The sequence below is a fragment of the Aulonocara sp. 'chitande type north' Nkhata Bay genome, linkage group LG17 (assembly GCF_057382095.1).
Source record: "Aulonocara sp. 'chitande type north' Nkhata Bay isolate Kocher_YH1m ecotype deep benthic linkage group LG17, A_spYH_male_GT1.1, whole genome shotgun sequence".
NCBI classification, from domain to species: Eukaryota; Metazoa; Chordata; class Actinopteri; order Cichliformes; family Cichlidae; genus Aulonocara; species Aulonocara sp. 'chitande type north' Nkhata Bay.
The window spans coordinates 33,743,536-33,758,634 of record NC_141360.1 but is presented as its reverse complement, the minus strand read 5'-3'; the positions used below and the strand labels follow the sequence as shown (position 1 = coordinate 33,758,634).

General features: G+C 41.0%; 1 protein-coding gene and 2 non-coding genes across 3 annotated transcripts; 1 reads left to right on the top strand and 2 right to left on the bottom strand.

Annotated features, from left to right (window-relative positions):
• Positions 1-1,091: 1,091 nt before the first annotated feature.
• sypl1 (synaptophysin-like 1) lies at positions 1,092-13,737 on the top strand. Its single transcript, XM_086269129.1, has 6 exons — positions 1,092-1,257; positions 1,779-1,966; positions 10,805-10,923; positions 11,018-11,222; positions 11,319-11,510; positions 11,811-13,737. The coding sequence occupies exons 1-6, from the start codon at positions 1,092-1,094 to the stop codon at positions 11,940-11,942; spliced, it is 1,002 nt and encodes a 333-aa protein (XP_086125255.1). The 3' UTR covers positions 11,943-13,737.
• On the bottom strand, positions 7,669-7,779 carry trnal-caa (transfer RNA leucine (anticodon CAA)). Its single transcript has 2 exons — positions 7,742-7,779; positions 7,669-7,714 (listed from the first exon to the last, which is right to left on the bottom strand). It is a non-coding gene; the product is annotated as a tRNA-Leu (tRNA).
• On the bottom strand, positions 8,487-8,598 carry trnal-caa (transfer RNA leucine (anticodon CAA)). The gene is made up of 2 exons: positions 8,561-8,598; positions 8,487-8,532 (listed from the first exon to the last, which is right to left on the bottom strand). It is a non-coding gene; the product is annotated as a tRNA-Leu (tRNA).
• Positions 13,738-15,099: the final 1,362 nt, after the last annotated feature.

Here is a 15,099-nt window from a genome sequence, read left to right as displayed (position 1 = left end):
AACATCCCTCTTCTCCCTTTCTGTGACCTCAGAAAACACTTTCCTAGTTTCATCACGAACTTAAGTTTAATCACAAGTTTAAAGTCAAATTGAACAGGGCGTTAGTGTCATTTTGTAAATTATGGTCATTCTAAGGCTTAGGCAGGATATTCTCACTGGCTAACAACTTGCCAATTATAACAACTCCTCGTCCATCACACGTGGTTTCCCAATAGAAAGCCCAAGATAAAGGCTTCATAACAGAATTTCACTAACTAATGGGTGACATCGTGGTGGTTATTTCCAGCTTTTATATTATCTGCGGTAAAGATTTGAACATAGGAATTCCTTCTCCTGCAGTTTCTTCCTCTAAATGAGCAGGCAGGCTTTGTGTTCCTCACACTCCATTAATACAATTTTCAGATGGATGGATTTGAATGTAGCCACTCTGACTGCATCAGTTTGTTTTGGATTTTTTCTTATAATTTTAATTCTGTAAAGTTGAACATTTTTGACAGGAATCGATCTACTGTATGTGATTCTATCTGCTTTTAGAGCCAACCCCGAGTGGTCATTACAGGCACTGCAGTTTTCTAAATTCGATTAATTTTATAGCTCTGGCGACTGCTCCTTGGTTTGATTGAAAAAGCTAAAAACTAATACAAAAAATCGTCACGAGCATGTTACTAATTATATGTTACTGCTAGAGAATAACTTGGGGCACCTTATGATCTAGCATATTTGCCTGATATCAGCCTAATAGCTTGAGAATGACTTCAGGAACCACAGTTCCAGTCGCTTTCCCATCCCGTGAATTTTCCCGGTCAGACATTCAACCTTCCAAGAAAATCGAAAACCCCAGCTTTATTTAGAAGCGCACCGCTACTCTGGGTCCGCTACTTTTAAAAGTCTGAACAGTGATCTGAGATGAGGTGCAAGAGTCTAGTCACCTCCCAGATCACTTGATATGATATGATGAGAAATTGATTGCTTTTGTCCAGTGATTCCAAACATGTGCTGAACGCCTTAGATTTGAATCTTGCTGTGGAAAATGTGGCGTAATATCCCTTTATTTTAACTGGTCCTTGCACCGCATCCTTAATAGTAAATAAATGTCAAGAATTCTTCCCTTGCACTTTGCTAAGAGTCATATGACCCAGTCAGCACTAAAGGGGCGGTGCACAGTTGGTGCAAACGGCGCAAGGGGCGGCAGCTTTTTGGAGAATGGATCCAGTGAGAACCCAATAGGACACTTTCGATACTTTTTGGCACTCAGAAGTGAGTTAACGATAACTTTCGTGCCTCCTGGTGTGAATTTGCATGGGTTTTCTGCGGTAAAACCCCGGTACTTATCTCGCAGCTGTAGGGTTTTCCAAGTTGTCTTTGCGGTTTTTATTTTTTTTATTTTACCTGGCTCGGGGGGAAGTACGCTTCTCTCAACAAAAAACCCCCCAAACTAAAAAGGTTTTCTCTTTTGTTTTAGCCATGATTTTCCTGTAACCAAATACACGGCACGCGTTCTGATCAAAGGCAAAGCGAGTTTTGGCACTCTTTACGCGCGTATCCGCTCCATCTGAGCATCAGCACCAGCGCAGAGCGGATCTACACTGGAAATTTAAAAAAAGAAAAAGAAAAAAAAAGATGACGAATAAGGACATTCAAATTAATATTTGTTTTTTTTAAAGATTATTAAACGAGTGGAACGTTTTATCTTCCACGCTAGAGACACTGGATCTCCTTTTTGGTGGGATGAGAAGTTGGATTGTAAAACTGAATCTGCTCCCTGTTTTTTTTTGCAGCGTTAGCAGTAGAGACCACGTCACTCTGTCTACTCCCCCTTTTCCTTCCCTTGTTGGAGCAACATCCACAGCTTAGAAACAGCTGGATAAAGATTTTGGATCAGAAAAGCACAATCATGATGACCGGATTTCGACTAAACCTGTCGCCCCTGAAGGAGCCCCTCGGCTTCGTCAAACTGGTGGAGTGGGTAAGTTGGACGCAAACTATTGTACGCGTATTTTCTGAGTTTTCAGGGAGAGTGTGGGTCCTACCCACAGGACAGGGAGGTCCAGTTCTTCCTTGATTCTTGGGTTTCCCCTTCTCCCTACAGAAGAAAGAAAAACACTAGTTAGAACGTTATAGCAGATTATTAGATTAAGCCTCAAAAGCATGACTACAACTTGATTAAACATTGGTTGAGGTTTGAATTTAAGCCAAGAAGAACGTATATATATGTGTAAGGTTAATTGTTGTTCATTATAACACTAGAAGAAATAAGATAAAAGCACTAATATGGTTAGAATGAAATAATGTAAGGCCTCTAGACAAATGTGTACAGCATTTTTCTAGGACACAAGAAAGTCTGCTGAAGTGGTGCAGATTAGTGCAGCTGGACTTGCCTGCCCTTCAGACAACACAGTTACATATTAATGCATCTTTTACCAATAATTCACCTCCGAGTGACTGCTTGTGGCTGAAACGTTTCAGTTACACGTACACTCACTTAAACATGCAGGAGATTTCTTGCGGAAAGTCCAGCGATCAGTTGTTCTCTGCATAACTGGGTCAGGAATCCAGCCCGGCAACGCTTTCCCTCAGCTGTTCTATTTTTTCATAACACACACAGGCTGGAAGAGCTTTATGGCAACAGTAACACTCAGTCATCTGACTCAGAAAGTGTTGGTTTTATACAACACAAAGTCATTTCTCATTTACGTGGGGCTAGATGATGAAACGTGTGCAGGTATTCGCACAATAATAAAGAGGTTTAACCGACATGATGGTGCTAATAGTCCAGGAGAGGACATGGACACAATATGAAGGTTATTCTGTGAAAGGTGTTCTGGGCACGTCCTACTGGGAGGAGCTCCTAGGACAAGCGGGAAAGATTACATCTCTTGGTTGACTTTGGAATGCCCCCCCACTGACCAATCTCCGGAAGAGCTGAAGGAGTTGGCTGGGGCATCTTCCTGGACTTGGACTCTACAATCCAGACTCTGATAAGCAACAAAGAATGGATGGATACACTTTTTGTGACAAACACTACATCCTAACCAAATTTTTCCCACTAAAAGATATGTGTGTGTGTGTGTGTGTGTGTGTGTGTGTGTGTGTGTGTGTGTGTGTGTGGGCATCCCCCGCAAACTCTTAAACACACAATCCTACAGACAGCCTACAGAAAGTATCCTGCCTTCAGGTGATAGCACGTTCAGTAGATCTAAGAACAAAATTTAATGTAACATGAAAACTGAAGGTTATCAAACAGGTTTTGTTTTTTATCCAGAATTCATCTCCCTTATAAATTGTTTATTGAATCAAATGCCACTTTATTTGTACTCATATCTGGCACGTACTGAACAGTCGTACCACCCAAGATGTTATCTCCCACACAGTAGGACACAGGGAGGAGTCTTCAGCATAACAAACGCTACAAGGATGCCCCCATTCCCTCATTGTTGTTTAATAAGAATGATAATAAAGCGTTTTTTCTCTCTTTATGGACTCGTGACTCCACCACATTTCTCTGGCTAAATATGGAGAGCCAGTTTGTGCAGGGCCTCTGGAGGGAAACACAGTGACACGAGTAGGTGTGCACACACTCAAGTGGATTTGGGATTCGTGGTCAGACTGACCAGAGCTCTGCGACTACTGTGTGAGAAATGAAGTGCTGATTATACTGCTTTTCTGCCAACGTTTCTAACTTTTTGGGAAATTTGTCTTTCCTTAACAGCTTGTCAAAGTACAGACCCCTCCTTCTGCAAGCACTTAATTCTCTTTCCTTATCAGTTCAGGTCGTTTTTATAACATACAAAAAAACAAATAAATGGTAGCTTCTTCTGCGTATTATGAATAGGTGCTGTGTGTGTGGATTGTTTATTCTCCCTCACAGCTCGATTATGAGCTCTAGTTTCAGGAATGTCCATAATTTGGCACTGAGGGGTTTGCAGATGTTTTGGATGCCAAACAAATGGAGACTAAGGACTGATAAGGTATTGCTGTGTTGCCACAGTTTTTAGAGAGTCACAGTGTTTTAAGAAGATGCCAATGTGTGTTTGGGCTATGCTGGCCCTTGCAGTAGTTCATAAAGGCAGAGACAATTTGAGAGAAGTATGTAATTTTAGCCAAGAAAAAAAGAGAAAAAAAACAGGAAGTGGCAGTCAGTGACATCTGGAGAAACATCTGGAGAGAAGTCTAGAGGTGTGGGGGTTTGTGGTGTACATAAAGCGTTAAAGGACAGCTGCCCCCGTTGAAAGCACTTTGCAGCGTGACCGTGTGTGATACAGTTTTGCTGACAAAACAGAATTCAGGAAGTGAGTTTGAAGTATTGTAAAGGTTTTAGTTGGTGTGTCCTCCTAAATGGGCCGATTTTTTTGTATGTTTTTCTGTATAAGGAAACATTCTCTATGGGCTCAAAGGCCATTTCTTTGTTTTCATGATGCAAACCACTTCCTGGCCTTCAGTCTGTAGACTCCCTGTACAAGGAGATACAGAGCCAGTTCACATCCACCTTTATCTCAGGTATTATTAATTTGGTGATGGTGGGGGAAAGAACCTCAGTTTGTTTCATGTCATGTTCTGCTTCTTTGGGTTCTCAGAGTGCTGTAGCTTCATCTGCTTATCCTGAATTTGATAAGTGGAAGAAAACGAATGGATTGTTTGGTCTTTAAAAAGCATTTATTTAAAAAAATCCTCATAGTCCAAGGAAGCATGTTGATGAACATCTATGATCAAGAGGGTTAGCAAACTGCATCTGTAACTAAATGGGATGCTAATTAAATACATGCAGGCTATAAATCAGGGGTAGGGAATTCCAGGCCTCGAGAGCCTGCAGGTTTTAGATCTCACCCTGGGTCAACACACCTGAATCAAATGATTAGTTCATTACCAGGTCTCTGGAGAACTTCAAGACATGTTGAGGAGGTCGTTTAGCCATTTAAATCAGCTGTGTTGTATCAAGGACACATCTAAAACCTGCAGGGCACTGGCTCTCGAGGCCTGGAGTTCCCTACCCCTGCTATAAATCATTAAAAAACTGAACATCCCTCCCCTTAGAATATATTTTAGTGCAACTTCACAGTAAACAAGCAAGGTCAAATCACAAATCAAATCAAATCACTTTTTATTGTCACATCACATGTGCAGGCACACTGGCACAGCACATGCGAGTGAAATTCTTGTGTGCGAGCCCCACAAGCAACAGAGATGTGCAAACACAACAACACAAACGAGCAAAATACAAGAATGGCCAACCTGAAACTAATAAATATATGTACAATATATAATAGTGTATGCATTTCTGGATGTGTATACTAAATATTTTCCTACGTGTGTGTGTGTGTGTGTGTGTGTATACACATTTTTACAAATTAAATAGTAAAAAAATAATAATAAAAAAAAATAAAAATAAAAAAATAATAATAATAAAATATATAAAATATACAGAGTTGAATATGTGCAAAACAAGTGGCATTTATATACAGTGTGGAGTGCATAATGTTGAAGTTCCAGTAGTGAAGCTGAGGTGTCTATGACGTGTTCAGCAGTCTGATGGCCTGATGGAAGAAGCTGTCTCTCAGTCTGCTGGTACGGGACCGGATGCTGCAGAACCTCCTTCCTGATGGAAGCAGTCTGAACAGTTTATGGCTGGGGTGACTGGAGTCCTTGATGATCCTCCCCGCTTTCCTCAGGCAGCGCTTCCTGTAGATGTCTTGGAGGGAGGGAAGCTCACCTCCAATTATCCGTTCAGAGCACCGCACTACTCGCTGGAGAGCTTTGCAGTTGTAGGCGGTGCTGTTGCCATACCAGGTGGTGATGCATCCAGTGAGGATGCTCTCAATGGCACAGTGATAGAAGGTCCTGAGGATGCGGGGGCTCATGCCGAATCTTTTCAGTCTCCTGAGAAAGAAGAGGTGCTGCTGCGCCTTCTTCACTGTTTTGTTTGTGTGTACTGACCACGTAAGATCCTCAGCCAGATGTACGCCAAGGAACCGGAAGCTGCTCACTCTCTCCACAGCAGCGCCGTTGATGGTGATGGGGGTGTGTACTTCTCTGCACCTCCGGAAGTCCACTATCAACTCCTTTGTCTTTGCGACGTTGAGGGTGAGATGGTTGTCTTGACACCAGTGGGTCAGGGCGCTGACCTCCTCCCTGTAAGCCGTCTCATCACCGTTGGTGATAAGACCCACCACTGTAGTGTCGTCCGCAAACTTCACAATGATGTTGGAGCTGTTAGTGGCTGTGCAGTCGTAGGTGTAGAGTGAGTATAGGAGAGGGCTCAGTACACACCCCTGTGGAGCACCAGTGTTCAGTGTGATGGGGGATGAGGTGATGCTGCCCAGTCTGACCACCTGGCGTCTGTCAGACAGGAAGCTAAGGATCCAGCTGCAGAGGGAGCTGCTCAGTCCTAGATCCTGCAGTTTCCTGTCCAGCTTCGAGGGAACGATGGTATTGAATGCTGAGCTGTAATCTACAAACAGCATCCTCACATACGTGTCTCTCTTCTCCAGGTGTGACAGGGCAGTGTGTAGTGTCAGGGCTATGGCATCATCAGTGGACCTGTTGTGGCGGTATGCAAACTGTAGAGGGTCCAGTGAGTCGGGTAGTGCAGAGCAGATGAAGTCCCTGACCAGCTTCTCGAAGCATTTGCTTACGATGGGGGTCAGGGCTACAGGTCGCCAGTCGTTCAATGAGGAGATGGTGGAGGATTTGGGTACAGGGACGATGGTGGCCATTTTGAAGCAGGCTGGGACTACAGACAGAGAGAGGGAAAGGTTGAAGATGTGCGTGAACACTCCAGCCAGCTGAGCCGCGCATGACCTGAGGACGCGGCCGGGAATCCCGTCCGGACCAGTAGCTTTGCGTGCGTTCACCTTCCTGAAGCACTTCCGCACATCCTCCTCAGACACAGTGTGCGCACTGACGTCATCCGCGGTGCGCACACTGTCCGGTCTCATGGTGTTCGCTGTGTCGAATCTAGCGTAGAATACGTTTAGATCCTCACACAGAGAGGCCGTGGTCTGCGGTGTGCTGGTTTTCCCTCTAAAGTCTGTGATCGTGTTTAGTCCCTGCCACATACTCCGAGGGTTGTCAAACTGTTGTTCCACCCTGTCCCTGTACTCACGTTTGGCTGCTTTGATCGTCTTCCGGAGTTGGTAATGTGCGTGTTTGTAGTCCGATGTGTTCGCGGAGGCAAAGGCGGTGTTCCGTGCCGCCAGTGCCGCGCGAACATCTCCGTTAATCCAGGGTTTTTGATTTGGGAAGGATTTGACTGTTCTGGATGGGACGACATCTTCCACGCATTTCCTGATAAATCCACAGACTGAGTCTGTGTATTCATCAATGTCTCTGGCGGCCACGTGAAGGTGTGGATGTGAGTTAGAAATTGAGGGCACTGCACACTCAGAGAATCATGGGGCACCCAGAAAAGAAACCTGTTGGGAAGGTTTATGTACTACATCATCCAGAGTGACAATAATGAGACTTTGTATCAGGAGGAAATCAGCAATTTGTAGTACAGAGCACAGAAAACAACCTACTGCTTAACAGAAAACAAAACTAAGGATCTGACTACTGATTTCAGCTAAAAGAAAGCAATTTGATGTAGATTAGTAGAGCTGATGAACCTTTTTCAATATGTTTTTACTCACAAAGTTTTATAAACGTAAATTAAATGTGAGAAGAAAAAGGGCATGGCAGGAGTGGGATTTGAACCCACGCCTCCATTTGGAGACCAGAAGTCCCTTTCATGAGGAAGGAGTGAATCCTTGAGTCTGGCGCCTTAGACCACTCGGCCATCCTGACAGCTGTCGAAAGGACTCATGACATCACAACTACACCTAAAGACTTGCACAATCTCAATGTATTTTTCACTTTGCTGTGACTAAGGATGTAGAGGGCTGGTATAAGAGTTAATCTAACATTATTCTCTATCCTTTCTAATTATGGTCAGTTTTCTGTAGCAGGGATATAAAATGAATAAGACTCAGAATCACTGAACAGATTGAAATCAGAAACTACTGTGCCTACATATTTACAGAAGCTGGGCTCCGTTTTCATTCAAAACTCAACAAATTCACAGAGTATGCCATTTCCCTCCAAAAATCCTTTTGCTGATTTTAGCTAAGCATTCGTCCATGTTTCTCCATGGAAATAAGTGGCACATTCTAGTTAAGTATCACACTTTGCAGTTGGATGTCTTCACAAACAGACTTCAGACAGTTTGCACAGGCAGTTAAACCTCCTCCACCCCCTCAGGGTTGTATGCTCAGCCCTCTTCCTGTTCACTCTGTGCACCCTTGACTGCTTTCACAGACATGGAAAGAAACCTGTGTTGATGTTTGCAGACTACGCCTCCATCTTCAGGAGGAAATCAACATTGTTGCATTGTGGTGGACAGAAAACCTCTCAAACTCCATGAAACAAAGGAGCTGATGATTCATTTTAAGAAGAGTCAATCATTCCATGAGTTGTAATCAAACAGCTTGATTGAAATTGGAGAGTAAAAATTTTGTCAGGAGTGGGATTTGAACCCACGCCTCCATTTGGAGACCAGAAGTCCCTTTTTTTGTGGACGGTATCTATCCTTGAGTCTGGCGCCCTAGACCGCTCGGCCATCCTGACAAGCTAGCTGACGGTGTCATCTAAGTCAAGATTGACATTACAAAAACAAGCAAACAATTCTAACTTTAGCCCTTCTCTCTTCTGGGGTTGTATTGATGATCAATACGAAACGTGATTGAGGGAAAATGGAAATGTTGACATGCCTGTCTTTGTCAGCTAGAATTTATTCCATTCATTCCATTCCAATTCATTCTCTCATTATAGTCATAGAAAAATATCAACATAGTGATAAACTGCCTGACAGCAACATAGCTTTGAGTCTCATAGTGGAAGCAAGAACTAATTCTTCCCTTTCTTTGTCACTCAATTATTTAAACATGGGGCTTGAACCCATGACCCCGAGATTAAGAGTCTCATGCTCTGCCATATGAGCTAGCTGGGCTGTGAAGCAATGTTACAACACTGGTCTCAGTTTAGTTTAGCTAATGGTACTATGCCTCCTGCTTGCAAACTCATCTGGACTAAATTATGGATTTAAAGGGTTTGAAAACATGGTATAAAAGAGATCAAAGAGTGAGTTGCATACCTGAAGCAGCAGGCTTTTGTGTATCATTCTATTGTAGTTGTTTAATTAAAAAAATAAGTCCAGTATTATAGAATGTAACCAAAGGCACCCGCGGTTGCCTTTGAGGGTGCAAAACGTTTCGTCGACATTGTTGTGTTCGTTGGGGAGAAAAGTTACAAACATACAGTACAGCTCTTCAGAGTCAAACTACTAGCGATCAAAGATTTATGTCAACTTGACAAACTGAACGCATTCTGTACTGTACAGGAGACACGGCACGAGATTGATTGACAATGGTCTACAGCCAATCAGGACACAGAACACAATGCGCTGAAAGAAAAAAAAACATGCAAAAATTGCACCAAAAAAAAATAAATCTGTGAAACAGCGAGACCGCGAAAGATGAACCGCATTATAGCAAGGGACCACTGTAACTAAAAAACACTCTACCCTGCTTTATCTCCTATTTCGCACCCAATGGGACTGCACTTACAGAATTAACATTGTCCTGTATTTGAAAAGGCTGGAAACTAGCATTTGAGTAAATAAATGCTTCCTCAATTACCCTTTTTTTAAAGACATGAAAAGCCACTGTCATCATTTATTTACAGCCTTTTACAAAATCATCCTTCTTGTGGGGGCAGCAGCCTAATCAGAAGTACCCAGACACCCCAATGCTCTGCCACCTCCAGCTCTTCCAGGGGGACACCAAGGCATTCCCAAGAGATAGTTTAAAGTAGCTTAGGACAAAAATATGGTTGCATATAAGATTACCACAAGAGACAAGCAAAGTTAGTAACTAGATAATAATTTTAGTGTAATATTTATTAGCCAAAGAAAGACCCACAGATTTCCATAAATAGTCGGTGGAGACCAAAACAGAGGAAAAAGGAAATTGAACTTTACTTCAAGATTACCGTGAAGCCAGATACAGAATTCCAAATGTAAGTTACTATTGCATATCGTTGCAGCATGTCTGCTAGATGTGCAAACATGGAAGCCTCTATTTGCTGTGATCTTCACCATATTAACTGTTAAATGCAACATTGGTGGTCACAGGGCAGTCAAAAATCTAAAAGTCATAAATCTAAGAGCTATTTATTTATTGCACTGAAATACGAAGCTTTCCACGACACATGGTGCCTATTTTCACTTGAAATCATTGTTACCCATCATGCTGCTCAGTGATTTCTATTATCACTGGTTAACCTTGTTTAAAGGTTGAGCTGAGTGGCAGCCACCCTCACTAAAAGAATTCTGTTTGTGTTGGTTTAAAGGGGAGCATTAGTGTCACATGGTCAGCAGGCTGAATCAGATGCTTTTCTGCAAGAAAGAATTTAAGAGCTGAGTGGCAGGATTAGTGAAACCATGCAAGTCACATTTTTACGTTTTGAAAAAATGATGTGGTTCTTTAAAGGAAATACTTGATTTGTGCTGTCATGTTTTTTTCTGTATCTTTTTTCAATGGCAAATAGAAAGTCACTGACCCAATATTTGATCCTCTCTTTCAAATTCTTGAAACTCTTCTTTTATGATCCTGTAAAAATTGCTCAGTTGTTGTATTTTTTCAGGCAATTCTTTATATTGAACATGCTGATCATAATCCCACCACTTAGAAATTCTCCAGAGCCTATGCTTTCCTGGTTTTGATGTTATTAATAACTTTTTTCTCATGCCACTATCTTCTTACTGTCCAAACAGCTCACAGCCATATTTGCTTTTGGCTGCTGCGGTGGATTTTCAGGGAAGAACGTCATATCTATCCTCTGTGGCGATGGCAGTAATGAAACTCTCAATGCCATGTATCAATACCCATTTAGGTGAGCATTTCAACATATTTAATTTTCACGTACAGTTTAAGTTAATTATATAAGAAATTACCCATTTATTCTGTCTATTCTGTATCATTCCCAGGTTAAGCCAGTTCCCGCTCATTGATAAAAATACGACTCTTTGTAACCACTCTGTCACTACAACACACATGATGGGAGACTCGGCCTCCTCGGCGGAGTTCTTTGTAGGTGTTGGCATTGTCTGCTTCCTTTACAGCATGGCAGCTCTGCTGGTGTATTTAGGCTACATGCACGTCTACAAGGACTCTGACTTTGGACCCATTTTTGTGAGTCTTGATCTTGCCTCCTGTAATCGTCCCAGTTGATGCAAGGCCTGATTTGAAATGTATTGAAATTGTTCATGTATTTACCCTCCTCTCCAGGACTTTGTGATCACAGCGATCCTGGTTTTCCTGTGGCTGGTGTGTTCATCCGCCTGGGCTAAAGGCCTGCAGAATGTAAAGAGTGCCACAGACACTGAAGGCATCAGTGGCACGCTGGCACTCTGTAAGGGTAGCAACATCACCTGTGAGGTCACGGAGTTTGCTAACATGCGGACCCTCAATATATCTGTGGTGAGATGAAATAATAATCAGCTGATATTAACTGTTTGCTGATATATGATTATCAGCATTTATAAGTGCCAATAAATGAAAATGTGTAAAGCATAGAATAGACAGGAGCAGCACCTTTGATTGATGTTTCATCGTTTGTCCACCAGAGGGCATGTTTGGAATGGCAACAAATGTTCGGGAAATCTGTTTCTGCTTTGTGTGTTTGAAAGCTAAAAAAATATTGGTTTTAACATTACTAAATATTGCATTGATATAAAAAAAAATATTTCTAATGATTATTTTTTTGTCTATATTATCCAGGTGTTTGGCTACCTTAACATGCTTGTGTGGGCGTTCAATGCTTGGTTTGTGTACAAAGAGACTCGCTGGCACTCCCGGAAATTTTCATCCCAACCTGGACCAGGAAGGCACCAGGTCCCTGCGCCAATCTAACATACAGATACACACAAAGACTCAGTACAAAACACAGAAAACATGCACATGCCACATACAGAAAATCACCCTTAAGTGCACGCACACACATACACATACACACACATACACATACAAAAAGTATGCGTGCATGTTAAGTACACGTGGAGAAATTAAGAGATTTTAACACATAAACACACACACACAAATACTCTGTGAAAGTGATGAAGACACACAAAGTGAAGGATCAATGGGTAGCTCATATTAAACTGCTGACTGCAGTTAAGTTTTGCAGCAGTACAGATTTGCATTGGTGTTTTGTAACCCAATATGACCTGATGTGGTATCAGGTGGTAGACAAGAAGCCATCCACACACAATAGCAGCACCAATGCAACAAGCATGCCAAATCCTTTTAAATGCGCCGCTGATCGAATCCTATGACCTGATTTGGTCTTCATAGAAGTATTGGAGTTTATGAGGTTTATTACACTTATTTTTACACAGATGAACATAAGGTGCTCAGCCCTTTCTCTGTGACACCACACTTGGACATTTTATTTTCTAAGATCTAAGATCATCTGCTTTAAGGGCAGTGTGAAAAGCACATTTTATGACTCCTTGTTAACCGTAACTAAATGTGTTTATTTACAAAAGTGAGTGTGATCGATATTGCAAAATGTAATATACATTTTGCCTTGTATTTGCACATTTTTCAAAAATATTTGTAGATTAAAAAGATATGCCTCATTCCAAAACCATTTCTTTTACATCAGTTAACTGACTCCCTCATACCATCTAGTGTCAGAAAGAGGGAATCACTGAAGTCTCTATGAAACTCGACTCATGCCAACCATTTATCCTTACGGATTTTTCTTTGTAAAAAACAGGCAAGCAGCCTGACCTAGTTTATTTCCAAGGTTAAAATAACTGTAGTCTAGGACCTTTTTATTTTGCACTGATGAGGTGCTTGTGTGATTTTATCAATGTTGCATTAAAGGAACAATTCACCCTCAAAATCAAATATACATTTTTTTCCCCAGGCGTACTACCATGTGTCCAACAAACAGGGCACAACCTGTCTGTTTACATCCTGTCACGGTGTCAGTCAGCTAAGCAAATATGTAAATTTGATTTTTGATGTGAATTGTCTCTTTAAGCACTGTGAGCATAAATCCATGAAGAATACTTGAGAGTTGCTTTCTTTAATCCAAATGCAGTGCAGTCACACTTTTCTTCAAAGGTACCAGTTAAAGCATTTTCAACTTTCTTGTTAATTTCATCACTTTTTGCAGCGAAAATATTCAGCCAAAGCGCTATTTTCTTTTATCCTGGTTTAAGCTTCCTACATATCTCTTATGTGATTTTTAAGCCTGTTATTGTGCCGTTGTTTAAACTAGTCCATCCTGTTCTCCATAGTTGTTTTGGTTTTTTTCCCCCAGACCAAATGGTGAGCTGGTATTGTGTTTTAAGTACTGTGTCGTATTTTTGTATCATTTCTCATTTTCAGTATATCCAGATGTGTTTTTTGATTATTATTATTTTTTCTCCTTGTCCTTTCTATTGTGTTTTGACTGTCTCTGTGTAGGGTGGTTTCATTCCTTCTATTCCTTTAACTTTAAAGTTCAGTGAAACAGCAAGTGTCTGGTGTACTGGTTATGCCACTGCACTCCTGTAATCAGCTATAGCTTCTTCTTTTTTTTAATGATTCCTTTACATTTAACCTGCCAATTTTTCTTATGCAATGCACTCTGTCACATGCACAATTTGGATGTACTTTTTTCCAATAAAAAAACAAAAAAATGAGGACGTTTCTTTTAGTCTTTGTATGAATGCAAGCCTACATTCATTCCCACAAGAGAAGCCTTTTAAAATAAAAGAACTATTTCACTTTTGTGTCACTAAAGTTTTTGTTATATAAGAAACCCCCCCCCCCCCCACAAAACCAGTAGCATGTAACACAAAACCAGTAGCGTGTCCTCTGCTGAGTGTAAAAATAGCACTCTGTGTTTCCTATATTGTCCTGTGACCTTCTGATCGGCCGTTGGACCTCGATGTGGGGAAATAAACACAACACTGTGACTGAGTCATCTTTTGTGTGTGTGTGTCAGGAAGCAAGACAGGAAGGATTGTGTTTAAGCACAGATTATAATGTAAGAATGCACAGACTCGGTGCTTGTGTCTGTATCTCATCTGATTGACACATCAGCGTAAACTAATCAAGTCAATTTCCTTGCCCTCATTTCTGAGCTGTCATTTCCTTGTAATCTCCGCCATTCTCTGTCTTTCTCACGCCCCCTCTGATTTGCCTAAAAAGATGACTGTATGTTGTGTGTGATCTGAATCCATTTGTTCTGTTCAGGTTTCAGAACACAAGACCGATTTGCAATCAAGTGGGAGTGGAAGTGTATGTAACAGAGAGTACTTAATCCCTAATCATCGCTGTCATACTGGAAACGACAAACATATTGTGAGAAAAGGGACACAATCGTGATTTATTTTTCTTTGGCAAAAAATGTGTGTGTGTGTATATATATATATATATATATATATATATATATATATATATATATATATATATATATATATATATATATATATATACACACACACACCTTAAAATAAACTCACAAAGAGCACCTCATCTCTGAGATCATCCAAAATCATTTATAAGTAAAAACATGATTTACTTCAGAAGATATTATTAATGTTTTAAAAGTACACCAGTCGATTGCTTGGTACTTCTTTGCACAGTGAATGCAGCTTCTCTTTTTAACCACAAGAGGTCATTGTAATGCCATGAGCTCAACCTGCACAAGCCTATTGTATTGAGCTATTAGTGTTCGGGTATATAATTGAGGGTGAAAGCATTGAGAGCTTTGTGAACTAATCAAAGGATTTCAAAGGTAACTCTATATTGAACTGGAATAAATGATGTAACTTGATTACTGGGTAGTGTAGTCAAATTTTTCATTTTGAATGAGCTGAAATCATCCTATGAATGATTTGGAGAGAGCATTACAATAATTGAACCTGCTTGATATGAAAGCAATTTCTCAGAGTCAGTTTGAGGTAAGAATTTTTTAACCATAGATATAGATTTTAAGTGATAGACATTAGTTGTAGCAATCCTATTGATATGATCGTCAAAACTGAATTCAATGTCCAGAAATAATGCC